A 26,055-nucleotide genomic window follows, 5' to 3' on the forward strand; every position below is an offset into this window, starting at 1 on the left:
ATCCCTCTATTTATTAGGTTTGTGCGCCCTCTAGCGTCACGTGTATGAGCTCACACCCTCTCTACTTGTAGCGTCTTGCTTTGCCGGTTAGATGGCGGTAGTGAGTAAACAAAACAAACACGTCGCAAAAAGGAAGAGGAAGCAGCCAGGAAGCCGTCTGTCTTCCTGTCTCTGACAGCCGCGTCAAAGACAAAAAAAAAAAAAAAAAAACATTAAAAAGGCTAAATTAAAGCTTAAAACCGTCTCCCTCGTCAGATTCAGAGTCGGACCTTTAAATAGCACCAGCGATGTCGAAGAACACAGTGTCCGCCCGTTTCAGGCGAGTGGACGTGGATGAGTACGACGAGAACAAATTTGTGGACGAGGAGGACGGCGGAGAAAATCAGCTGGGTCCTGACGAGGCAGAGGTGGACTCCCTCATCAGACAATATCCTTTACATTATAAGCATGCAGGACTGGTACTTTGACGGTACATGAAGAACTTAAGCGAATAATTTATTTTTTTGTGCTTACTGATCGTTTTTTTTTTACGTGCACTTCCATAAGTTTCTGCTGCTGCCCGAATGATTGGCCTGCTAGCAAAACACCCATCACTGTCCAGACTTGCCTGACAGTCACATTCCAGGGATTGCTGCTCCAGGCTCCCTACACAGGTTCTTGCAAATTTCCCCTTGAAGTAATTTTTTTTCTTTGCCACATTACAAGTACAAACTTTAATGTATTTTGTGATAAGCCGACACAAACTAGCGCTAAAGTATGAAGTGAAAACTGAAGAATCTTAAAAGTGCGGAATGCATTTGTTTTCATCCTCTCTGTGTCTATGCATTGTTGAAGCACTAGATGGAAGCCATATAGCTAAATAATTTCATTCTACAGGAGCCGAATATATATTTAGGGTATGTGTTTATAATCATCATTACTTTAAGGTAGCGCAAGTCCTTGCAGAGTGTGTGCATCCTTAACCTTCGGTTCACAGGGAATCTCATAGAGGCGTTACATGCAGTCCTGAAGAACCCACCAATCAATACAAAGAATCAGAACGTCAAGGTGACTTGTTTCAATCTTTAATTTATTTAAATAATGTTCTTATAAACTTTGTAACGTGACCACATTTAATCATAATGCATTTTACTCATACACTGACAGCAGATTGGTCACTTGAGTTTTAATTAGATGAGATGCATTTTTTATTTTATTTTTTACTGCAATCATAAAATAGAAAATTTGAGTTGTAAGGAGAACTGTTTGCAAAATTATTAATGGCATACATAATTCCGGCATCAGATTATAGTTGGTGTTGCTCAGGATTGATCATTTTAGCATTGTAATAGCATCTGGGTGAGTCTGTGGTAGCTGTGTTCTGTAAATGTTCCTCTTTCCTGATCAGGATCGAGCTGAAGGTCTAGTGCTGAAGGTCCTGAGTGCCTTCAAGAGCAGCGACATCGAGAAAGCGGTGCAGTCGCTTGACAAGAACGGGGTAGACCTGCTGATGAAATACATCTACAAAGGCTTTGAGAGACCTTCAGAAAACAGCAGCGCCGTCCTGCTGCAGTGGCACGAAAAGGTAAATATTCCCAAACTATTTTGTAGGTAGAAATTGTTGTAAAAATTGTTTTCCTAAGAGAAATAGGATGTCTACGTATTATTGAAAAGACTTCGGAACGGCTTTTCAAGTCTGGAAAGATGATAAAGATTAAGCTTCTTGTGTCATCAAACTTAAGACCATTTAAGTCGCTATTCTTTCACATTATTATGTGTGGCATCACATTTTAAAATAGTTTTATGTAATATTCACAGTTTCAGTTAAACCAAATTTAGTTTTAATCATCTGGAAGCCAAAATCATTATACGCTTATAGTCTGAAATGAAGTATGTTTCACTTCTTATGTTCAGTTACTAACATAAATGTTATTTTTGATAATATCCAAATTTAATGGAACACATCAGTAAAATCATATTAACTGACTTGTCAAAGATTTTTTTTACTATTTGTCATAGTGGAAAAATGTGCAAGATTTAATCCCATGATGTTAATTTGTTTCCAGGCTCTGGCTGCAGGAGGCGTGGGCAGCATCGTCAGGGTACTAACGGCGAGGAAAACGGTCTAACAGCAGAGCGTAGAGGCACGTCACATCACTGACACGCTGCACTGTTCCTCTACCAGAAGGCATTGAAGCTGAAAGGAAAACCAGATTATTGTTCTTTTTACCCACTGAGATGCTGATTTACTTGAGGCAAAAATGTAGGACTTGAAATGTGGGTCAGAGTGGGTTTGAAAGCTGATTTTCTTTTTTTCCTTCTTTTTCAATCATCACAGCCTAAAGTCCTCACAGGGTGCTAAAAATACCTTCCTTCTACATCTATGTGCTGATTCCTTTCCACCAGTGATGCCCAACTCTGAGATCAGTGTTCATAAAAAGCGGGGTACCTCTGCATTTTAGCAGAAACGCTGGTGGAATTTCAATAATCAATAATCAAACCTTTTCTGTTCGTATTTGTTCTGCGTTATGTTGTTTTAGCTTCACGTCTGAGTGAATAAATGCAGTAAACCCTCTGAAAATAACACTCGAGCCGTGGGCGTCTGCAGAAAAGCACAGTTACAGATGGCGGGTGATAATATGAGCCACGGGGGTCGGCATTCACCCTGAGGGGCTGCTGGGGGAGGATTAATACCCATGATGCATCTCATGGTAATCCCACTTTGCAGTTTTCTCACATCCATTTGCTCCCCTCTGCTGCTGAACAGGTCATTATGTGGCTAAACGGTAATGTTTACAGGAAACTACGGCGCAATGAGAATATGTGTTTATATTTTAAGATTAATTTAACCTTAGAAAACAAAATCTGCATTCTTCTCAGTAATTTTCCTCATATCCCCACTAAATTGAAATAAAAAAACAGTTTTCCACAGTTCGATATTAAAGCTTTTCTGTTGCAGATTAGATTTTAGTTTTGCTCTATATCAAGAGGGGATTTAGTTGAGATGTTTATATTGTCTGCTTGATCCCATTTTAAAATTTAAAATCATACATCTCATACCCATCTTTTCTACACATTTTGTTTTGCCACAAAAGTTTTTTTTTGTATTAAGTTTCAAGTTAATTTCCTGCTTTACGTTTTTTAAAACATCCTGTTGACCGTAGGTTCTTTAACAACCACAAAGTAACAGCAAGACTAATTAAAGTACATTTTATAAGATGTTTTGTCTGCCTTCTAGGGTAGACTATCTGTTGCCAAATCCTTTGTTTTTCTTTAATTTGAATTAAGTAGCCTGTTTAGGTGGTTATTGGCTGAGCTTGTTTATCAGATGCAAGGTCTGTTGTGGTTCAACATGTTGAGAAAAGCATCCTCAGTGAGTAAACACTCAGTGAAGTTTACTTATTTTGTCCAGTATTTTACTCTCTGGTTGCTATTTGAATATGGATTATGTTTTCATTTTGTAATCAATTATGATGCATCCAAACATTAGATACAGTTTCTAATGCAGTAATAAGATTTAACATGAAGCCAGATGATTTCTTCTGCTTCATGTAGTTCTTCTGTGATGCTCTTCAAGCCTGGAGGTGAGAAGACGAGGAACAGAGCAAACCTACGTGCTAACTGCCTTACTCAAATGTTTCTTTTTTTATGTTTGTGCTTTTTTTGGAACAAAAATAAAAAGTATGACTGCTGATCATATTTTCACCCTGATGTTTTTATTTTGGTTTATATAATTAGCCCACAGTTTCTGGTGGCTTAGAAAAACAATTGTCATATTTTTATGGGTTGCAAGTGGATCACACTCACCTAAAGGCAATTCAGATTGGCCCATTAATATTCTCACTTTAATGTCTGAACAGTCACATTTTTTAGATTGTCATTCATTAAGCAGATTTAGCTTTTCAGTTACATTTTCAGACTTTCTTGTTGACAATAACAGATTTCTGCTCAAATGTTAATGTCCACATTTTTGCAGATGATCTTGTCAATGTTTACAAAAGCAAAAACAAAAATGTCTGTTTCTAAGTCATCATGTTTGAGTTTTTATATCTTGTTTTTCACAAAAACTAAGTTGTTTTTAAACTTCTTCGAAGAAAAAGAGGAATTTGTGGAATTTGTTTCGGTATGTGGTGCTGATTTTGACACATCACAGGACTGCGTGGTGTTTAACACAAGCAGAAAAGCAGTGTAGAGGTGTGGTTGGTTTTTTTTTCAATGTATTGAAAGGGTTGAAAGAATATAATGATTTTTGTCCAAAATGTCCATATTTGTGCATCGTGACAATGTTTAAAATTTTAAATGCATCTAGTTTATGTTGCTAGGTTGACTTCTACTACAGGCATGAGTATTTTATTTTTTCAGTGTAGTTTATAATTTTTTTATTACAAAAACTAATAAAATTAGGAGAGGTACTGCATCACAATTTGAGCTAAAGCATTATGTACAGGTTAAAATAAAATACATCCCGGTATTTCCTGGAAAGAAAAAAAAAATACTGTTGCTGATGGAGCAGTTTCCATGACAACAAAACAGATGAAAACTACCTGGAAACCTCCGATTTCCAACATGAGCACCACGTACCTCTACTAGTAAATGAAGTTCAGTTGTGTTGATATTCAAGCACTTTCCAGTAAAGTAATAGTAGGTAGTTGGAATTACACATTGACTATAAGGAAACTGACCTTATAATTACATTTGAATGATGTGAGAAAATGTGAGGTCAAAATATAAAAAACTAAAATAATTGATTCCTTACAGACTGGCAGAGCTTAGAGGAAAGGATCAGTTGTATCCCTGTTTCTCCAGTCTCTTTCATATTCCCATTACATCCATACATCGTCAGAACTGTAGCCGCTTACTGTCCTTGCAGACACTTAACAGTCTTTCAGTCTTCATACTGCGGTGGCCAAAAGTCCAAACACCACATCATATCACTCTCACCACACTGTTGTTCTGCAAGCTGAAGGCGCATTTCAACCACACATCTTCACCTCGCGTCATTTAAAGTGCTCTCAGTAAGGGTAGGCAGAGACAGCGATGTATACGATGAAGGTCGTCTGGTACTCAATGGCGCCGTCCTCGCTGTAAGAGAGCGCTCGCACCTTCATGCGGTACGTGTGCGGCTCTCGCAGCGGCCGCGTGGTGAACAAAACGCCCTTCATGTTCTCGTCTCGGAGGGCGAAGGGCAAGGTGACGTCCTCGTCCACCACCAGGAAGGTGGTTCTGGGGTGCATCACGCCGTCCTGTGTGTAGGCCACCAACCTGATGAGATCCTGGTTGGCTGCGATGCCGAAAGGCAGAGACAGCAGCTTGTACTCCAGCGCGTATGGACTCAGTGTGCACTCCAGGTCGTTCGGTGGGCAGTTCTTCAAACAGAACCTACAAGGTGAAAACCGTACATGCTTGATAAAATTAGCTTTGAATTTGCTGTGAGACAGATTTGACTTATTGATTGCCCATTGGGGCATTAATCAAGATCTGAATCTGACTGTCTACCCTGTGGCTGGGTCCCTCTGGTAGTTCGGAGGACAGGGTGTGTCGATGCACTGGTAGCTTCCTCTTGTGTTGAAGCACATCCGATTTACTCCACATTGGATGTTCTGCTCCAGGCACTCGTCTATATCTGTAGATATAGCAAATGGTTCATCCCTGAGTGTAGAGGTTATCTCTCAATCCAATGTTTGTTCAGTAAAACATTCACAAACTTAAATCAATTGCAGAATCTTTGGGTCTCTGCAACCCGTAGGTTCAAGAGATTAGAGTTTCACCTTGACATGTTTTTCCATTAGCCATCAGGCGGTAACCAGCAGGACAGAGGCACCGGTGGCTCCCTGGTGTGTTCACACACTCATGCTGGCAGACGTCCCTCACTTCACACTCATTGATATCTATTGGTGCCACACAAAGAAACACAAAATACAGTTTTCTTCCCTGTTTGTAACAAATTTAAAGCATCAAGCAGCATTAAATCTTTAAAGTTTTTCTGTTAACTCTTCTCCGTCATGTCAGCACTGCCCGTGCTACATAGTTACCTAAGCAGTGACCAACCCTGGACTCAAAACCTTCCTTACAAGCAGGGAAACCCTGCCTTGAGCGGCGTTTGTGAGCCTCTCTCCGGTTACGGTTCATGTAGCGCCTATTTGTGGCGGTGAAGGAGTTGTAGCTGTGAGAAGCAAAGCTGTGGTACAGCCGCTGGTTGGGCGCCTGTTCGGGAGAGGACTGGGACGTGCGGTAGCCGTACGAGTAACTTTCGTAGGTGGGTAGACGCTCCAGCCCAGCGCAGGACTTGCCATCTCCCAGCAGGTGGCGTCCTGGTGGGCAGGTGCACTTGAAACTACCAGGGGTGTTGATGCACTCATGGGCACAGGGCCGAGGGAGCCGCTCACACTCATTTATGTCTGCCCTCAGTGCAAAGGAAGACCAGCACCAGGAGAAGATGGGAAGGACAAAGTGACAGGAAGAAAAATAGGAGGGGAAAGAAAAGAAGAAAGATAATGCACAAGTGAAGAAACAACATATTAGGAATAAAGAAAGACAAGGACAGAGAGGGGAAAAATGGAATATATTATTAACCTCACTGCATTATAGAACGTTTTCATGTTTACTGAGAAATGCATTGAGACTGTGCAAGGCATCGACAGGTAGGTTTCAAGGCTCAGTTAGCAATGTCAACACCCTTGAAGTTTTCCATTATACTACTCTGACACTACTAGACTAAAGGACACTGCCTATTGCTCTTCTGAAAATAAAGCGGCCATGCTAGAAGTCTGCAGCAGTGTGTCTGTTAGGCAGAGTGCAGGCTAGCCAACTATGCTGAATAAAACTGATATTAGCTTTCAGTTTCTATATACAAAACTAGAAAAACATAGGGTTCACCCAGGGTTAATACAACACAGATAATATGGAACTGAATGCCAAAGCAAAACCAGAGCTGTGTCCAAATGCAAAGGTGACAGAGAGGACAGAATTAGAAGAAGGTGGAAAGAAGAAGAGGCATACAAAGAGCAGTGGTGCTGGTCTTTTCAGATTATTTTTACACTCATTATGTCTAATGAAGTGGTAAGAGTTGCCAAATCTCACAACAAAAACAGTCAACTTGATCTTTGTATAATAAGACCTGGCTGTATAATTAAGTCACATGAACAAAACAAGGGCTAAGAGTTACACTTGCAGATAAATCAACATTAAAGATAAAATAAATCTCCTTCTGATGCTCCATCCTGGGCATTTTTGTGCTTTAGCCATTCACAGCTTTTCATACAGATGACTGACATGTGGAGAGGAGGGTTAGGAAGGCATCCTAAAAGTACCGTGAGGAAAGATGAGTAACGTGTTGAGGAAGTTTAAAAAGGAGCCAAAAAATAAAGCAAATGAAAACAACTATAAATACAAAAACGCTGAAAGATACTTCCACTTACAAGCAAAGTCATCAAGAAAACATAGCAGCTTTTCCTCCTTAAAATGAACTGATAATATGCAATGTTGTTCTGCAAAGCAAAGCAGTTGCTTTTTGTGAAGACTCAGTCAGCAGTTTTCATAGCAGCATCTGGTCACATATGCATGCAGCGGATGGGTATGGCGTAAGATGATTTTTAAAATTTTATTTTTAGTTTAAATGAAAAGACCAACTTATAAAAAATTGCAGGCAGAAGCACAGGACCTTTAGCAAAGAGCAGGAAATGAGCAAACCTGACAAATATCCAGTTAAAATAGCTCGCCATTACGTTGCAGGTTTACCTTTCTTATATTTCAATATGCTTTAATTGTATACATTTTCTTTATTTCTTAAGCTGGGAAGACAACACAAGATTTTTACGTACCAACACATGGGCGTCCTACTCCCTGAGATCTGAAACCACGTGGACACGTACAGTGGTAGCTGCCTCTGGTGTTCTCACAGATCTGGTTGAATCTGCACTGATGCGTCCCATCTCTGCACTCGTCGATGTCTAAGAGCCAGAGACAAAGAAGGCATCATCTCTGTGTGCTTATTCATGTTTCCCCTTTAGCTGATGCCGTCTGTCCTGAGCTGCCAGTCACTCACCCACACATGAGCCGTTCCCACTTTTGGTCATTCCACTCGGACACAGATCGATGCAGGTGTAACCACCTCGCGTGTTTTTACACTGTTGATCCAAACGGCAAACCCTCTGCCTGCACTCGTTTATGTCTGAGACAACATAAGACAAGAAAAAAATGGCTTAGACATAAAAAAATATATATTTTTCCCCATAAAAAGATAAACAACTGCTTTATTACTCATTAAAATACTCCAAGACAACACAAGTTTACTTTTATTGCACCGGTCCTGCACAACATTGTTGAAAGTATGTTACAGGAAAATACATTAACAGCCAAGAAATATATGAAAAACAAGAAATGAATTAAAGAAATAAGGGAAGACTTTAGACATCACATAAAAAGGAAAATATAAGGTGCAAATTGAAAATACACCAATAACTAAGATGATAAAAAATGGTTTGGCAAAATAATCTTTGGCTTTCATTGGTAGGGTACAGTAAACATTTAGTTCAGATTTAAAGGAAACTCTTGAATACATTCATGTTCAAGGCCATACAATACTTTTCATTAATGACATTTTAAAATCTACTATTTGAAGTGCAGAAAATTAAAAAACCTTCAGTAGTGACCTGCAATTTTTTATATGTCCTGTTATCACACATGTTGTTAAGATGTTATTAATAGATTTATTAATAGACTTTATGTGGATTGTAAACTTTAAACCAGAGTATGTGAAAACTGCAACTAACTTCATTGCATGTTTTTTAACTACTCTGAGTAATCTCTAAGTGCATTTTGACTCACCGATGCACCGTCTGTTCCTGAGCTGAAAGCCCGGTTCACAGGCACAACGATAACTTCCTATGGTGTTCATACACTGCTGATGACACGGCTGGGACTCCAAGCACTCGTCCACATCTGAGGATTATACAGTGAGTTCTAATAAAGACAGATCACACATTCAGCCAGGAAATAATTATCTGCATCTGTTGCAGTACCGGTGCAGCTGAGCCCATCAGCCGTTCTCCTGAAGCCACGGCCGCAGCGCATGACACATCTATAGGAACCAATGGTGTTTTCACAGTCTTGTCCGCCATGGCACATGTTTCCACCAAGGGAGCACTCGTCAATGTCTAAAACACAGACAAAGAGCAAATCAGGAGCATAGTAGGTTGTGAGGATGACAGTTAACTCCCAGAATCAATGCAAAGCCTGGCTGCACATTTCATACCTTGGCAGGTTTTGCCATCAGCTGATATGGTGAGGCCATGCGGACAAGAGCAGTAGTAGGTTCCCATGGTGTTGTGGCAGGTATGAGAACAGGGGTTCCCAACGTCACACTCATTTTCATCTGCAGCACAAAGAACACAGAAATAAACTCCAACAATCAAATAGGCATATTTAAAGTGACATTAGTGACAGCTGGTATTGATGTTTTGTTTTGGCATGTGGTGGAATAGACTTCACCTGCACAGTAAGGCCCAGCAGACACCAGAGTGAAGCCATGAGGACACTGGTTGCTGCGATCACCTGGAAAAAGACCAGTATGAAACCACTATAAAACCCAAACCTGAAGTAAGCCAAAGGTCTTGATGAAATTCCTTTGAATTAATATTTTTATCCACTTAAAAACACATTTCAAGAAGTCGGCATAATATTAAGTACCACAGAACATTGGTACTGTATTTGTGATTTATGTAATCTGTAAAAGTTAAATATAATTTTAAAGTTAGGCACAACTGAAAGTAAAGTTAATTGGAGATTTTTGAAATCAGAGTTTAACAAAAGTTAATATTGGAAGAAGTAGACCACCTACAATTACTGGTAGATAAGAATATAATAAACACCTAAGAAAACCTATGTGTAACTTATTTGTGTATATGGTATTAAATATAAGTAATAAGTAATACAAATAACAGCTTCAAAAATGTTCTGCAAAATGTAACAAAAAGAAATTAAATTTCTGGTAAGGAATAAGTTAGGAAACTCCTTCTTGAAACAGCTGCAATCAAACTTAGGTCTATTACATCACATGATTAAAACATTATAACTCAGTAATTGGACGGACGCTTAAAGTGCATTCAAAGCAACTACCACAATGGCCGTCTGGCTTTTTCAAGTTTAACCTGAAAGCAGACTGCAATGTATATCTTCAAAGGACCTTGCTTTGCTCATAACCACCTTTGGTTATACTGGCTTGGATGCTGTATTCCAACACTTCCTCCAGGGGGCGGTAGAGAGCGCTGATGGCCGTGGCATGGAGCGTTTCTACCAGGAAGGGCATCTTTCCTTTAGTACGATCATAGGAGATGGTGTGGTTCCAGGAGTAGGGCACACTTTCCTTGTCGATGGTGAACATGCGGGTGGACAGAGCGTACAGCTGACCGGGACCGGTCTGAATGTAATCCTCTGTGTAGTCCTAAACAAATACACAGCGTTATGTATGCAGCAGTTCACCAAAAAATATTCATTAATGCTTTCAAAATCATCTCCGATATTTAGATTTTCATCACATGTAAGACACACTTTACTCTCCTCGTTTTGTTTAAGATGTCAATATAACTAGAAGTGCAAGAAAAATAGCAAATGCAAGACAAAAAAGGATTTTAGGTTTAGTGGAAAACGACAGTGACAGGTAGAATACTTTAAGAGCAACAAAACAGAGTTTTTATATGACAAAATGTATTTCATCTCAGTGGTAAAATTCATCTTCTTCGTCCTTTGCTAAAAAACTGCAGCTGAAAAACACAAACAATGTTTTAAACTGTATTGACATCAACAAAATTGGAGTTTTGAATTAATTAATGAAAAAACTTTCATATCAGACATGAAAAAAAAAAAAAAATACACTGAATTTTGTTAACAAGCTACCAAAGCTGATAAGTAAATTGATGTTATGCTCAATAAGGTAATTTTCAACAACCACCAGTTTGTTTAAAGATTATAACTATTCTCCTAATAGCTGCAAGAGCACATAAACTCAGTTTCTCATTTTAAAGTTGTTCCTGCAATGTAAAGGAGGAGGCAGATTTATTTAAAAAACACAAAAAAGCTCTTTCAGAATTTTTGCAAACACATTTTTCTTCATAATTTTCTCCTTAAAACAGTTGTCCTCAAACCTTGAATACCACTTGCCTTGATGTTTATGTCAGCATGTGAAGGCAGCTGCAGAATATGGCCGCTAACTACAATGTCCAGAAGCAAAGCTCCATCAGAGTCCAGGCCTCGAGCAACGTGGGTCATCCTCAGAATTTCACCTAGCAGAATCCAGTTGAACTAAACTTCAGTCACCCAATTAAATTTATTTTTAGTGTGTGTTTATTTGACCATGACCAAAACCTACCTGTAGCAAACTCCACCTGTGTCTCTCGCCTGAAGACACCGCCTGTCAAGGTGTAACCGTTAGCAGCCTCTCCTATTTCCTGTGCAGTGGTCCAGTAGATGGGGTTCAGGATGGAGATGAGCTTCCTCATTGCAGGACCTTACAGTTAAATGTTATATATTCAGTTTTACAATCAAAGTTTAATGGAACTATGTACCGTTGAGTGAAAATATACAAATAAAGTTGTGTATTCAAGGCTGACCTAAAGTTCTTGGTACATTTGAAATAGTGGCTTTGATGGTTTTGCTGCCCGAGTTGCTGTCAGTGATTGTGGCATTTAGGAAGGCGATGCCAAACTCAATGTCATTAATGTTTCCTATGATGCTTCCTCGAGTTTTATGAGGCCCACCTGACAAACAGAGAAAATGTTTATGACTGTGAATACAGAAACACAAGGAACTTCAACAAATCAATCACAATTAATGGCCAGACAACACATACATAACAAGTATGTGACAACCTATTTGCAACTTAACATCCATATTTTACAGAGATAAATATTATCACATATGCAAATTTTAGATCATGTCATTACCTGGGCATGCCTGATTGTTGCACCTTGATAGCTGAGTGGGGTCACCTGGACAAAGCCGGCCACCATTACTGGGAGGCGGGTTATTACAAAGTCGGACACGTGTCCTTTCTCCTCCGCCGCAGGAAGAGGAGCATCCTCCCCAGGTCTGCCATAAGCTCCAGTTACCATCCACTGCAATACATCACAAAAACAGAGGATTTCATAGCAGTCAAGTAATTGTTAATACATGAAACCAAGACTAAGACGGTGTGGTACTGACTCACCAGGACAGTCTGCAGTGCTACATTTCTGCATCTGTGAATCGGCTCCTGCACAAGCTCTCCCACCATGAGAAGGTCGAGGGTTGTCACAGGTCCTGTAGCGCCTCATCTGACCTCCGTTGCATGTCTTGCTGCAGCTGCCCCAGCTACTCCACTGTCCCCAGTTACCATTGACTGACAAACAGTGAAAATAGAGAAATAAGGCAGAGCGAAAAATCTGTTTTCTTTACAAGTGCTTTATTTTTATCATTCAAAACTCACTCGGACAGCGGTCACTATTGCAGAAATCAGTGTGCACGTCATTTCCCTCACACTTTCTGCCACCATGCTGAGGGGCGGGGCTTGCACAGAGGCGTGCCCGCTGTCTGCTCCCCCCGCCACAAGAAACACTGCAGGGCCCCCAACTCATCCATGACGACCACTTTCCATCCACTGGAGAGCACAAAAACAGAAATATTAGAGGTTCAGATTATTTATAGTGGCTGTAATGACTGTACAACCACTTTCCATCAACAGTCATGGTACATATACAGAATATTACATTTTGAAGACTTATGTACAACTCCAATAAGTTTTAAAAATGTGAGTATGGGTAAAATAATCTATCAGTGGAACAAGGACTTAAAAAACAACAACAAAACAATAATAAGGAATTACTTACTTAAAACAAGTCCCTATATCTTGCTGAAAAGTTACTTGTAAGTCAGTTTTGTCTTATTTTAAATGTAAGATATATGCATTAGAAACTAGACCAAAAATACTTAGTAAGATTTTGCGTTTTTGTAGGGAAGGTCTGAGTTTACTTTAATCAATGTCTTTACTCCAACAGCCTCTTACCAGGACAGGGTTTCTCCTTGCAGACTTGTGATTGGGTGTCTGTGCCTTCACACTGCGGGCCGTCGAATGCTGGAGGAGGGTTGTTGCACAGTCGGATCCTGGATTGTACGCCCTTACCACAGGTCTCACTGCAGGGGCTCCATGACAGCCAAGAACCCCAGTTGCCCGTCACTAAGAACGCAAAACAAATTATGCTGAGTTGCAAGTGTTTCTCTAAGATGTAAACTCATCTAGTTTAGATATTTTAACTGTAAGCCTTCTAACCTGGACATGGTCTGATACTGCACATTATAGCTTCCACTGCCTTCCCCACACATGGCCTGCCCCCGTGCTGAGCTGGTGGGTTACTGCAGCTCCGGACCCTCGTTTTGTTGCCCTGGCCACAGGTTTGTGAACATTCCTCCCAGGGAGACCACTGAGACCAGTTGCCATCCACTTTGCAAACAACAAAAGTTTGGTTTTAGAATTTGTATTTGCACACAGACCAGAGCATTTTTCAAATATTATTAATAAAGCACCTGGACATGGTTTCCCCTGACAGCTGCGTGTTTCTGCGTCTGATCCTGCACAGTGGCGGCCTCCGTTAGCGGGTAACGGATTGTTACACCGCCTGACTCTTTTCTGGGTACCGGCACCACAGGACACACTGCAGATGCCCCACTCAGTCCACTCAGAATATCCACCATGAACTGCAAAATAAATCACATGCACACACTCATTTTTAATTTTATGATTTACAAACTCAGAAACTAAAGAAACTAAAGTTAACAGTTTTTCATAATCGTATAGTATTTAAACGTTTTCACCAAGTATAAATAAGTGGAATAATAATCGTCATCTTACCGCGGACAGTGAGAGCGACACTGACCACCACTGATCCGAGTAAGTTCCTGGCCACGCATTCGTATTCAGACGTGTCCTCCTTTTGGGCACTGGTGATCCGGAGGGAGCCATTCGACAGGGTAGAGAAGCGGTCGTTTGCCAGCAGGGGGCGTGCATGTTGGGTCCACTCTATCGTGGGTCCTGGCTCACCCTCTGCTTTACAGCTAAGAACCACAGTGGTACCTGCATCCACAACTGTTCCGACTGGCTCCAAAGTTATAACTGGTGCTCCTGATTGGAGAGGACATGTCTGTTAGATTAACTCTACCAATAACTCTTCTTTTTCTTTTTCTTCACAAATTAAATGTTTTTACAGCTAAACTGGAGTGAAAAAGGCAAAAGCTTACTCTGAAGTGTAAGGGTGACACTTCTTTCCACAACCCCAGCATCATTTGTTGCTACACACATGTAGCTGCCCGCGTCTTCACTCTGTCAAATACATTTTAAAGATGCATCAAATGCATCTTTTCATGCTACAACAATAAACGCCAATGTGTTGTATTCTTAAGTGAAAATACAACACAAAGTAGTGCAAAATCTAAAATGGAAGGAAACATTTTTTTCACAATTTTTACCAATAAAAGTCTGAAAAATGTGCCATGCATTTTTATGCAGCTCCCTACTCAAGAGTTTGTGTGGCCATCTTTTACTGCAAAATTACAAACAGAAAAAAAAGCAGTTAAGAAAATTGACTCAATTAAGTGTGCACATCTGGAAGTAAGCATGTTTGTTGTTTCTCAGTTAGGCCACACATTTTCCATTTTCTAATTTTTGAAGTATGATCAGTCAGCAGTGTTCCAGGAGCTCTTACAACTTGGGATATTGTTTTGCAGCGTAACCCTCCTTTAAGATTCTCTTCCTTGTATTTTGTTCAATAATGAATCTCTGACCAGCTGCATCATTCTGGACTCTAAAAACTGACTAGATTATATATGAAAACATTTGGTTGTCTTGGATTTTATTTAGGGGATCTGAATGCAAATGCGTGCAAAACTTTTTTTATACACAAAGGAAAAGTTGATAAACCACGTATCCCTTTCAGTCAGATTTTGATCTATTTTGTACATTACAATAAAACAGATTAATATATGTCCTTTTAAATTAGCAAAATGCAAAGAAGTTTTGCAAAGCTAATTTTTTTACACGTGTCATTTCCTACCACTGTGCCGTAGATGGCCAGGGAGCCGTTATCCAGCTGACGGATTCGGTTGTTGATCTGGATGTTTATGCCATTTTTGCTCCACTGGATAGTTGGCAGCGGGTCGCCTCGAACCTCACAGTTCAGAACAGCATTACCACCAAGAGGTTCAATTTGGCTGGCGTGAAGGTCCCCATCGATTATTGGAGGCTCTGGAGAATACATTAAGATACATTTGCTAGAATTTATTAGAAGATAAAACTAAAAGACGCACATTTTAGGAGAGTTAATGTGTGCTTCATGCAATATAAAAATAGACACGACTGTTAAAGGGAATATATAAATTTTTATCAATATTTGTCATTGTGATTAGACCACAAATATGATTTTTTCACCATTTTCCATAACTATTAAATGATCCATTCATAAAAATCTATTAATTCTCCCATTGTAGAAGTGTGATATTTTTCCTGGTAGTAAAAATTAAGCCTAGTATCAAAATAAGTTTTCTTTAACTATAAAACTAAACTATCTTTTTCAAAGAATCTAGAAGGTATGTTGGGGCGAAAATGTCTCCTTGGATTGCAATGTTGTTGTTTTTGGATTACCCCAAAACTGGATTTTAACTTCAGCCTCCACAAGCTCCTAATCTGGATTCTTTACTCACAACCTTTAACAGAACCTCACTTCAAAAACTCAGAACAATCCCTTTATGAATGTTTCATAAGAGTTTGGTTTACCTTTAACATAGACGAATCCCAGGGACTTGATAGTCCCCACTGTGTTTTCAGCTACACATGTGTAGGTACCAGTGTCTTCTTTACTTACTCTCTCTATCACAAGCTCACTGTGACCATTCACATGATTATAGTGGACTAAAGCAGTGGGACAAGCACAAAGAAAACACATTTAAAGGCGTTACAAAGAAACATCTAAAAGAATGACAATACCAACCAATTTTGTAATAAATCGTACCTGGGATATTTTTGTTGTTCATGATCCATTTAATGGTGGGTGTTGGGATTCCACTGACACCACAGGTCAGCACGAGTCGCTCTCCTTTGTTGAGAGAAACATCTGTGAGCAGTTTGGTGAAGGAGGGGTGAGAATGAACCGACAGCGTCACCGTCCTGCTGTCCTCCCCGACTGAATTCATTGCGACACAAGTATAACTGCCGGCATCTTCAGGCTGGTATATTATTATTTAAAAAAAACAAAACAAAACACAACATTCTTGTTAACCCACAAAAATGCACAAGAACTTGTGTGAAGAAATGAGTAGAAACACAAACATTTCCAGTTAAGCCTGGTCTGTGTGTTTTCATACCTGCGTGCTGTCAATAATCAGCTCCCCGGATGGCAGGATGGTGAAGTCCCCTCGGCTTTCGCTGAGAGGATTCCCGTCTTTTTTCCAGGACAGTTCGGGTTGTGGGATGCCCTCCGCCGCACACATCAGCTGAGCCTGACTTTTTTCCACAACAACCACCTCCTGTTTTCCACCACTGATAGAAGGAGGAACTATGACATAAAAAAATTTTAAAAATAAATAATAATAATAATAATAATAATAATAATAATAATAATAATAAAGGACAGGAATGTATTTCCTTCCGAAAGTGTCAGAACCTTCAGTAAATAAATTGATTTACAATTTTGGAGTTTCTTTGGGCATCCCTATAATAATATTGAGTGGAGATGAACTGATACCCCAGTTTTCTGACTGATCTATAAAGTTTTAATCTGCCAGTTCTGGAAGTCAGCCAAGCATGTCATAGAAAGTATACTGTCTGGGCTTCTACTACCTTCTTTTTAAACACCATTGATGACAAAAGTCCAAGAGTCCTTCAGTAACTCTGTAAACATTTTAAGGAAGGCCTTCATTTCACCAACCTACCATTCAGGTCAGATTGGTGGATTTTGAATGCTGCTTAATCAACTAAATTTACCACAGAAGATTTTAATTGGGAGATTATGTGATATGCAGAAATGTGCCTCAGTACCACATGGCAACCCAACTCACGTTACTGTTAGGTCAAACAGCCAATTTCTATTTTTTCTTCCACAAACTTAATTTCGGTGTCCAGGAATACAAATAACTTGAATACAATGTGCATAGTTATGAGAGCTTGTATCTCATTAGGTTATCAGTAAGTTATCTAGTTGGATGTGAAAGCTCTTATGGTGCATTCATTGATTAGAAAGAAATTGGGATTTTTGATTTCCCGACCAGCCATTCGATTGTTAATGCCAATCAAAATAAATAACATCAATGATTTTTCATCGGATCTCTACATGACATTACTATTTTCTCTAAAAATCCAGCTAGGAATCAGATCTAAAACATAAAAGCACCACAAAGTTGTTGTTTTTTATCTCTGAATAATAACTTTAAGTTTCCAACTTACTCTGTACAGTAAGTGTCATATCCAAGCTGTCAGTGCCGGCAGGATTGGCAGCAGTGCAAGTGTATCTTCCAGCATCGCTCTGCTGAACGAAGGTGATCTGGAGGGATCCTGAGCTGAGCAGCCGCTGGTGTCCGGAGTCACTCAGCAGCTGCCCGTCTTTGTGCCATGTGATGGAGGGCGGAGGCGATCCTGTAGCTTCGCAATGAAGAGTCACAGAGGAGTCCAAAAGTGCAAGTAACTCCTGAGTCTCTGAACGGATCACTGGAGTAACTACAAACAGAAAGTTCATTTACTCAGACATTAGAAAGTGTGATCAGAAAACTAATGGTATAACAGTGCCTTGATTGATTAAAGATATAACGTGTTCAAATATAGAGTAAATCTGCTAGAGATTTGTGTGAGAAAAGTGAAAATTAGCTGATTTAATCGACATCACCCACCTTGCACTCTGACTTTGGTCTTGCCCAGTGCAGTGCCTGCAGGGTTTTGTGCTACACAAATGAAGGTCCCAGAGTCTGCGAGAGACGCCTTGGAGATCTGGAGACTTCCATCAGGAAGTATTGTGTAACCTCCACCTAAAGCAAAACAAGAGATTTATGGCTGTGCTTAATGTGGAGTAGAGGAAAAAATGCAGGTTTTGACAAAAGAAAATCTGCCAGGCATTTGCATTCAGTGTACTCCAATACTCGTGAATAAAATCAAATTCCTGTTTGGGAAGCAACATCAACTTGTGTGTAACTTATTGTCATAATAAATCCAGGTGTTCTGCGAAGGTCTCAAAAGGTTTTCCAGAGAACAATAGTGAGTAAAAGAGAGAGGAACACACCAGTAAGGTCAGGGGATAAAATTACAGAGAAGTTTAAAGCAGGGTTATGATTCAAAACTATATTGCGAGCTTTAAACCTGTCATGGAAAACAGTTCAGTCCATCATCAAATAAAGGAGACTGTGTTTCACAATTGCAAAATTGCCAATAAATGTCTGTCTAGTGAAAACTTAGAGTCCAGCCAGGGAGAGCTTTAATTAGAGGACAGGTGAGCCATGGGAACTTTGGAGGAGCTGCAGGGATTGACAGCTCAGATGGGAGAATCTGATGACTGATGAATCTGATCAGTTATTAGTTGTGCAGTCCAGTAATCAGGACATCATTGAGTATTGTCATGAAAAATGACAGAAAAACAGAAAGAAAGGATGAAAACGTATACAACCTCTCAATAAAAACATTATAGTTTATGGTGGTACTGCAACAAAATGTGGAAATATCTCCAGGGGTATTAATATTTTTGCATGGGACTACAGAAGAAGTGATTACCAGTGGCGGGTATGTTGATGCCCTCCTTCTGCCAGGTAATGGAGGGTCTGGGTGAGCCTGTGGCTCTGCAGGGCAAAGTAACGGTGCTGTTGTAGATCACATCCAGTGTTGCGGGATGGGACTGGATCACCGGCAGCTCTGAAGAGACGAACGGAGAAAAGACGACGGTGCTACTCATCATCTTTCAAACTCTACAGTAAAAGTGCTTCGTAGTTTTAGAGTTTATATTTTAGGTGTAATTATGACTGCCTTGCGTCCAACTTAACTTAGAAATCAGTTAGAAATAAATCTGAAACAATAATAATAATAATAATAATAATAATAATAATAATAATAGGGTAGCAATAAAACACTTTGGCATTTAATTATACATTTTAGAGGTTTCTCCTTCAAAATAAGGTTTTTGAAAAAGTTGTGCAAACGAATTTTGAGTAATATTTGCAGTGTTGTTTGACTTCTCAATAAATCAATAGGCTTCATGGAGCCACTTAAAAATGTAGCTCATGAACGCATAATGTTGATTTCTTTCAAAAAAATCCAACAGCTTATCCCTTATTTGGCTGAAGAATTTGTGCTTGTAGTGTGTATTAACTTCATTAATAAAGTACTTATAAAGCTCGTAATAGTCTCCATACCCTGCACTGTTAGCTGCACATGTCTGTGTGTGGAGCCAGCAATGTTTTTGGCCATGCAGGTGTAACGTCCAGCATGACTGAGCTGAGCAGCAGGGATCTGGACTTGACCTGAGGGACACAAACAAACCGATATGCTTCACATCAGTTACAAAAGTTCAGATGAATCATACCCAACAAGCTTTTAAAATGACAAAGAGCATAAATAATTTAGTGGACTAATATTGAAATATTAAGCTAACCTTATAGAATATGTTTTGCATGAATAAAAGTTTAACCTGTTGGCAAAATGTTGTATCCTTCCCCTTTATTGAGAAGCTTCATGCCGCCTTTGCTCCAGTGGATTGCAGGTGCAGGCACCCCAGTTGCAGTACAAGCAATAACCACCGGGGACAGTCTTGTCACAACTATATCAGTGGGTTCATCTGCTATAGATGGAGGAACTAGGACAACAAATTATTTTGTGGAATTAAAAAACATCTTGAGCTACAAAACTCAATAAAAATAATGACAAGAATGATGAAATCTAAACAATTGTTTTTCTCACCAATAACTGAAAGAGTAATTAATCTGGATTCCTCTCCAGCTTCATTAGAAACCACACATTTGTACTCTGCAGTGTCCTCCACTGTAGGAGCTATAATCACCAAGGAGCCTGATGATAGCAATCTAAAAAGTTATTAGGAGAAATAAATATTTTTAAGAAAATGCATGGTAAGAAGTTGTAATTAACTACAACCTGCTGTAAATAATAAATCTGTAAATAATAAATCTCCGCATGTGACTGCAAAGTGCTTTGGGGTCGTCTGGACTTAATACAGAGCTATAAAATACAGGCCATTTACCATAAATGTATAACTACTTTGAAAACAAACTACATAAAGGAGCTATGCTAAAGTAAAAGTATTCACACACTCTTAACTTTGCCACATTTATTTTATTAGGATTTTATGTGAAAGAGCTAGAATTTGGAACATAATGTTGAAGTACAAGCAAAAGGATCCATATTTTTCTTTCTTTCTTTATCTTTCCTTTTTTTTTTTACAAATAAAAATCAAAAGCCTCTTGGGGTATGACTGTTCCACCTTTTCACATCTAACAGCAGACATTTCTGAACACTTTCCTGCAAAAGAGCTCGAGATCAGTCGCGTTGGTTGGAAAGTAGCTTCAGGTCTGGAATTTGACTCGGCCAACAGTACACATAAAAATGATTTAACCTAAATTATTCCATTGCAGCTCAGAGTGTGTTTTAAGCCTTTGCCTCCAGCTGGAAGGCAAAACGCTGTGCCAGTTTTAGGACTTGCAGCCTGCAACAGATGTGCTACTATTTGTAAGTTTCATCAGACCAGAGCAGCTTCTTCTACATGTTTGCAATGTTCCCTGGTGCATAAACTTTACTTTGGACATCTTGACCATAAACATCTCTGCCACTCTTCCATTAAGGCCAGGTTTGTTAAGTGCACAATCAAAAGCTGTCATGCTGTTGTTCAACCTGAGCTGTGCATCTTTGGAGCTTTTCCAAACTTTATGAGCCGCTTGGATACTTGTCTGATTAATACATTTTTTATGATGTCCTGTAATTTTTGGTGGATGATTATGTTTTGTTTGTAAAACACTATATTCCTTTTTCATAAGATTCAATGAACAGCATATTTTGAGATTTACAAATCTTGTGGTTCTTTTATTGCTAACCTAATCCTGCTTTAAAGTACATGCAAGCAGACTCTGTTTATAAATTGGAGGCCTTCCAGGCGCAGTTGGTTGCTTTAAATTTTTTTTTATTTAGAAATATCAGAGTAAGGGAGCTTACTCCCTTGTAGTGTATGCCTGAAACACACACTACAATTTTATTTACAAAATATGTAAAACAATGTACAATTTTACCTCAAAGCTACACGTCATTCTGTGTTGCAATGTGCACAACGAATCCACCAAAGCTTGTAGTCATATTCTGACAAAATGTGAAAAAGTTCAAGAGGTATGAATACTTTTGCAAAGAACAGTAAATCCAAAAATAACCTTTCACACAACATGCAAAGAGATACATGGTTTAAAAAAGATTTATGTTTTATGAATGAGTAAAGAGTGGTAGGAAACCTGAATGGACCTGTACATGTTCTGATTCTGCTCAGTACTGATGGGTCGATCATTCTTCAGCCAGCTGACGGTGGGTTTGGGAATGCCGGTGGCCTCACAGGGTAAGGTGGTCTGAACGTTGACAATCACCGTCACATTGGTGCGACTGCTTGCGATAGAAGGAGGCACTACAAGATGAGAGGAAAGAAATAGTAGTGACTGCAGCTCTGCTTAACTTTGCTTTGTTCATGCATAACTATTGCTCACCATAAACCTGAAGATCAACTCTCTTGCGCTGTGTACCAGCCGGATTTGTTGCCATGCACAGGTAGCGCCCGGTATCTGTCACCTGAGATGAGGGGATGTGTAAAGATCCATCCACTGCAAATGTATATCTGGATAAATATTAACAAATTAGACATCGATATGGACATTAAAATACTGTAATATTTTAATGTAATACAAGAAGACGGTTTAGGAGAACAAGTTGTACCTGGGGTTATTTCCTGCTATTATTGCTCCATTTTTCCTCCAGGTGACTCGAGGCGGTGGCACTCCGCTAACCACACATTCAAGAGTCGCTGGCTTGTTGATGTGTCCCACCACCATCTGAGGGCCGTCCTTGATAGTTGGAGGTACTGATAGGATAGATGTTCATATTACTAAAATAGTTTGACTTTTCATAAGACAAAATGTCCAATTTTATTGTGATTTTGTTTTGTTTACTTCTTAATGTCTCAAACTATTGTCTTTATTTACCGTTAACAGTCAGGTTAAACAGTCGAGTGGTCTTGCCCGCGATGTTACTCGCCACACAGGTGTACTGAGCTCTGTCCGAGAGAGCCGCCATGTTGATTTGTAAATAGCGTCCACTGGACAGAACACGAAGCCGTGGTGATTTCTACACGTGTGAAAGACATGAATACAAATGTAAGACAGAGTATGCATTGTATATTTGACATCAATACATAGTTTCTATTTCACTTGCATTAATATTACACATTTTTATGGGTATGCTGATACACTGTGCTTCTCTATTAAGGTACAAACTAACCAAGAAGAATTATGATCTATTCTAGTAATGGTTTACGCTACTGACCTGGAGTGGTGTGCCATCCTTGAGCCAGGTCAAAGTTGGAGGTGGAACAGCATCAGACTTGCACTCCAGAGTTACCTGACCCTTCTGCAGCACTGACAGATGCTGAGTTGTGCTTTCTCCAGAAATGTTAGGGGGAACTGAGAGGAGCAACACCAACAAAAAAGGCCAGATGCTATTTATAAATACAATTTTAAGTCTTTCCTTTAAATATTGATAATAGTAGCCATGGCTTTCATCAAATCCTTTTTTTTTTTTTTTACAATATTTATTTACTGGTCAAGGCTGAACAATAGACCAAATTATAATAAGTTAATGTTACAAACTAATTTGATCATTTTTTAGTTGTGATGTTGGTTGTAACACCAGCGCCTGTTAAACATTTACAAGAGTCGTGTTGATATGACAAGAAATTAGCTTTGTAAACTACAGAATGGAGTAATAATCACATTAATCTGAATTGTCATTAAACATGTTTCCATTAACGTTATTACAATTATAATAAAAGCAGTTCCAGTTGTAGTTGAGGAGACCCAGTACTAACACACTCGATGTAAAACAGCTGAAACACTGGGTGCCTTTAAATCTCAACTTAAAACCCACCTGTTTAGAGTTGCTAATGGCTAAATTAGGGTTAGAGTGGGTTTTGATGTCTTCAATGTTTTTGATGTTTTTATCTTTAGTTTTTATGTTTTCGATGTTTTTAATGTTTTTATCTTTACTTTTTGTCTAGTTATTAACTTCTTATTCGCTTTCACACTGTGAAAGCGATATCCCCCCGGAAAATGTCCCAGTTCAACGAATCTATATCTAGGGGTGTGAGAATCCTTGTTAAATGACGTTTAACTAAAGTCCTACAGGGTTTAGAGTCCCAGTTGACGGCGTTTCAACTAAAAACCTAGAGGTTGGAGTCCTTGTCAAACGGTGTTTTTGACTAAAGTCCCAGAGGGTTAGAGTCCCAGTTAAACGACATTTAACTGAAGTCCTAAAAAAGGTTTTAATGTTTTTATCTTTTTCAAAATGTCTCTCTTTCTCACTGTTTTTTCAATGTCACATGCTGTGTTAATTTTAATTATGTGAATGCCTTGCTGCTGAAATGTGATACAAATAAAATTTTATTGATTGATTGATTGATTGATACCGGCAGCGCCGTCCAGAACTGTGGTCAATGTAGTTCTGATCGGTAATTATGAAATATTACTGAGGAATCAATATTTCTGATGATATGCAGAAAGCATATTTTTAGTATACTGCCTGTATGCTTTGGATAAACATGTGTTTCTGTTTCACCAATATCCTCTCAATGTTTGGATTTTTTCTTAAAATTGTAAAGTTTTTTTGTTGTTTTGAAGATTCAAAACAACACAGCAGGTAAAATACTCACCATGCACTCGAACCAGGAAATCTTTGTCATCATCTCCTGCTGGACTGTTTGCTAAGCAGCTGTATCTGCCTGTGTCCTCCAACTGTGGAGGAAAAAGTTAATTTTTTAACATTTTTACAATAATACAACATATGCTGTGACAAAAAGAGGTAGGATTTCACAGTTTAAATCTGGGGAGACCCACCTGTGCTGCGGTAACACGGAGTATCTCTCCCCCATGGAGAAGATGCAGGTTTTCTGTCTGTGGGAGTGGGCGTTCGTCCTTCAGCCAGGTCAAAGTGGGTGTTGGGATACCGGTGGCCTCACAGAGTAACTCCAGGACATTATTCACCACTACAGAAACCTCTTCTGGTTGATCAGAGCTCCTGATGCGCGGAGGATCTGAAAAAGTAAGCAAAATAAAACTAAAACAAAAGCTGAAAAGAAAAAATAGAAGCTAGAGAATAAAGTTTGCTTTCACTTACCCAGAATGTTTAGGTTAAAATGGCGGCTTGCTTGACCAGCATTGTTATTAGCCACGCAGCTGTAGCGTCCTGTGTCATTAACTTGGGCCTGGCTGAACCGTAAGGTTGTGTTAAAGCCCAGGAGACTGATTCTGCGGTCAGCCATTAATGTTTCTCCATCTCTGAGCCAGGAAATGGTAGGAGTTGGACTCCCATCAGCAACACAGAGCAATGATGCCAAATTTCCTCTGATGACAGTCACATCTTCTGTGGTTCCTGCTCCTTCCAGACCAGGAGGAACTGACGGTGAGAATTTAAAAGCTCATTACCGGCCGGCTCTTCATTTCACCTTGAGAAACCTAAACGTATGAACAAATACACTTACCGTGAACCTGTAGGTTGTACTGTCTGTTGTCCACTCCTGCTCTGTTAGATGCCACACATGTATAGCTTCCACCATCAGACACTTGGATTCGGTTTATCCTGGTACACAAAGGGACAAAATGTTCCATCATGAACACTTTCATATCTACAAATGACTACACTGTAGTTCAAATGTTTGAACAGTAAATACATCCACAACCCTTGAACTTGTTCGTGTTCGATACATTAGAAAATCTTTGAGTATTGTATGTCTATTTTTTTGTCAAAGAACAACAGAATGGAACATACAGGACAAAGGCAACCACCTGCCTTCAAAATTTATCTAAATAGATAGCATCTGTGTGTAATTTAAAGCTGCAGTATGTAATTTTATAAAAATTGTTTTTTTTTTTACATATTTATTAAAGCTGTCACTATGTTGTGACAGTCTGTGAAAAAACTAAAATCTAGCTTCTCTGGTTCCTTGTGCCAAAATGTGAAAAAAAATTCAAGTGGGAACTTTTACAAGGCATTGGAAACCTATTATTTAATGATTACAGCTTTTACAAAAACACATTCTAAGATAACGGCTCTTTTTACAAATATATTAAACACAATATTTCAGACAACATCTTAGGCAAAAATCCCCAGAAAACTAATAAGCCTTCTTTATGTTCCCTGACCACTGACCCACCGGAGAACTTGTCCGGCAGAGAGAAGTCGTATGTTGGAGGAGACTGGGAGAGGCAGCCCGTTCCTCAACCAGTTCAGTTGCGGCCGAGGTGACCCAGTAGCAACGCATTCGATACTGACAGAACTGTCCAGAACTGCGGTCTGATCCTCACTGCTGCCGAGAATGGATGGAGGAACTGAAAGAAGACAAATTTGAGGTCAAGCAATAGATTACATATACACTTTTAAGTTTACAATAAGGAATTAAACCCACCATATACATGTAAATGAAATATTCTGTCCTCTTCTCCAGCAGCATTAGAGGCCACACAAGTGTACTTTCCACTGACAGCAGGGTCCGCTTGGGTCACGGTTAGAGTATCACCATGTGGACTGACCCTAGAGGAAAAGACAGAGATGTTTTACATTTTTAACACATTAAAAGCAGAGAAACCAGTGACTGTGGCTCTGTGGGAAGAGTAGTCGTCTTGTGATCGGAAGGGTGCAGGTTTGATGCCAGCTTCCTCCTGCCACATGTCGATGTGCCCTTGGGCAAGGAACTTAACCCCAAATTGCCTATCGATCTGGGTATTGGTGTATAAATGTGAGTGCAAATGGGTGAATGTGACTCTAGTGTA

The 26,055-nt window shown here is 39.4% G+C and overlaps 2 protein-coding genes across 2 annotated transcripts in view; one reads left to right on the top strand and one right to left on the bottom strand.

The window, feature by feature from the left end:
- The first annotated feature begins 93 nt into the window (after positions 1-93).
- On the top strand, positions 94-3,673 carry arpc5b (actin related protein 2/3 complex, subunit 5B). The gene is made up of 4 exons (XM_014980322.2): positions 94-427; positions 975-1,047; positions 1,388-1,564; positions 2,046-3,673. The coding sequence occupies exons 1-4, from the start codon at positions 288-290 to the stop codon at positions 2,106-2,108; spliced, it is 453 nt and encodes a 150-aa protein (XP_014835808.1). The 5' UTR covers positions 94-287; the 3' UTR covers positions 2,109-3,673.
- A 640-nt stretch (positions 3,674-4,313) lies between these two features.
- Positions 4,314-26,055, bottom strand: part of hmcn1 (hemicentin 1) — an 80,992-nt gene continuing 59,250 nt past the window's right edge. The window contains exons 65-107 of the mRNA XM_014980318.2: positions 25,692-25,816; positions 25,440-25,614; positions 24,768-24,865; positions 24,404-24,682; positions 24,124-24,320; positions 23,940-24,021; positions 22,559-22,695; positions 22,219-22,360; positions 21,953-22,097; positions 21,727-21,854; positions 21,491-21,647; positions 19,931-20,052; positions 19,662-19,826; positions 19,387-19,494; positions 18,752-18,889; positions 17,881-18,015; positions 17,441-17,710; positions 16,363-16,553; positions 16,011-16,224; positions 15,776-15,910; positions 15,057-15,247; positions 14,245-14,326; positions 13,859-14,128; positions 13,534-13,704; positions 13,280-13,450; positions 13,016-13,186; positions 12,440-12,610; positions 12,182-12,352; positions 11,919-12,089; positions 11,586-11,732; positions 11,345-11,482; positions 11,137-11,258; positions 10,183-10,420; positions 9,469-9,531; positions 9,233-9,352; positions 9,000-9,134; positions 8,806-8,919; positions 8,024-8,149; positions 7,800-7,928; positions 6,012-6,377; positions 5,748-5,867; positions 5,476-5,602; positions 4,314-5,358 (exon numbers count right to left, since the gene is read on the bottom strand). Of these exons, the coding sequence (XP_014835804.2) occupies positions 4,992-5,358; positions 5,476-5,602; positions 5,748-5,867; positions 6,012-6,377; positions 7,800-7,928; positions 8,024-8,149; positions 8,806-8,919; positions 9,000-9,134; positions 9,233-9,352; positions 9,469-9,531; positions 10,183-10,420; positions 11,137-11,258; positions 11,345-11,482; positions 11,586-11,732; positions 11,919-12,089; positions 12,182-12,352; positions 12,440-12,610; positions 13,016-13,186; positions 13,280-13,450; positions 13,534-13,704; positions 13,859-14,128; positions 14,245-14,326; positions 15,057-15,247; positions 15,776-15,910; positions 16,011-16,224; positions 16,363-16,553; positions 17,441-17,710; positions 17,881-18,015; positions 18,752-18,889; positions 19,387-19,494; positions 19,662-19,826; positions 19,931-20,052; positions 21,491-21,647; positions 21,727-21,854; positions 21,953-22,097; positions 22,219-22,360; positions 22,559-22,695; positions 23,940-24,021; positions 24,124-24,320; positions 24,404-24,682; positions 24,768-24,865; positions 25,440-25,614; positions 25,692-25,816 (7,024 nt within the window). The 3' untranslated portion in view covers positions 4,314-4,991. The remainder of the gene's footprint in view (positions 5,359-5,475; positions 5,603-5,747; positions 5,868-6,011; positions 6,378-7,799; positions 7,929-8,023; positions 8,150-8,805; positions 8,920-8,999; positions 9,135-9,232; positions 9,353-9,468; positions 9,532-10,182; positions 10,421-11,136; positions 11,259-11,344; positions 11,483-11,585; positions 11,733-11,918; positions 12,090-12,181; positions 12,353-12,439; positions 12,611-13,015; positions 13,187-13,279; positions 13,451-13,533; positions 13,705-13,858; positions 14,129-14,244; positions 14,327-15,056; positions 15,248-15,775; positions 15,911-16,010; positions 16,225-16,362; positions 16,554-17,440; positions 17,711-17,880; positions 18,016-18,751; positions 18,890-19,386; positions 19,495-19,661; positions 19,827-19,930; positions 20,053-21,490; positions 21,648-21,726; positions 21,855-21,952; positions 22,098-22,218; positions 22,361-22,558; positions 22,696-23,939; positions 24,022-24,123; positions 24,321-24,403; positions 24,683-24,767; positions 24,866-25,439; positions 25,615-25,691; positions 25,817-26,055) is intronic.

Source organism: Poecilia mexicana, unplaced genomic scaffold (assembly GCF_051168715.1).
Source record: "Poecilia mexicana isolate PSO_F unplaced genomic scaffold, ASM5116871v1 scaffold_8, whole genome shotgun sequence".
Taxonomy (NCBI): Eukaryota; Metazoa; Chordata; class Actinopteri; order Cyprinodontiformes; family Poeciliidae; genus Poecilia; species Poecilia mexicana.

Bases quoted from the DNA above. Each gene is read 5' to 3' on its own strand.
- arpc5b (XM_014980322.2), top strand. From the start codon at position 288: ATGTCGAAGAACACAGTGTCCGCCCGTTTCAGGCGAGTGGACGTGGAT. The intron at 428-974 runs ATATCCTTTACA...CCTTCGGTTCAC, and splicing joins GTGGACTCCCTCATCAGACA to AGGGAATCTCATAGAGGCGT. The intron at 1,048-1,387 runs GTGACTTGTTTC...TTTCCTGATCAG, and splicing joins CAAAGAATCAGAACGTCAAG to GATCGAGCTGAAGGTCTAGT.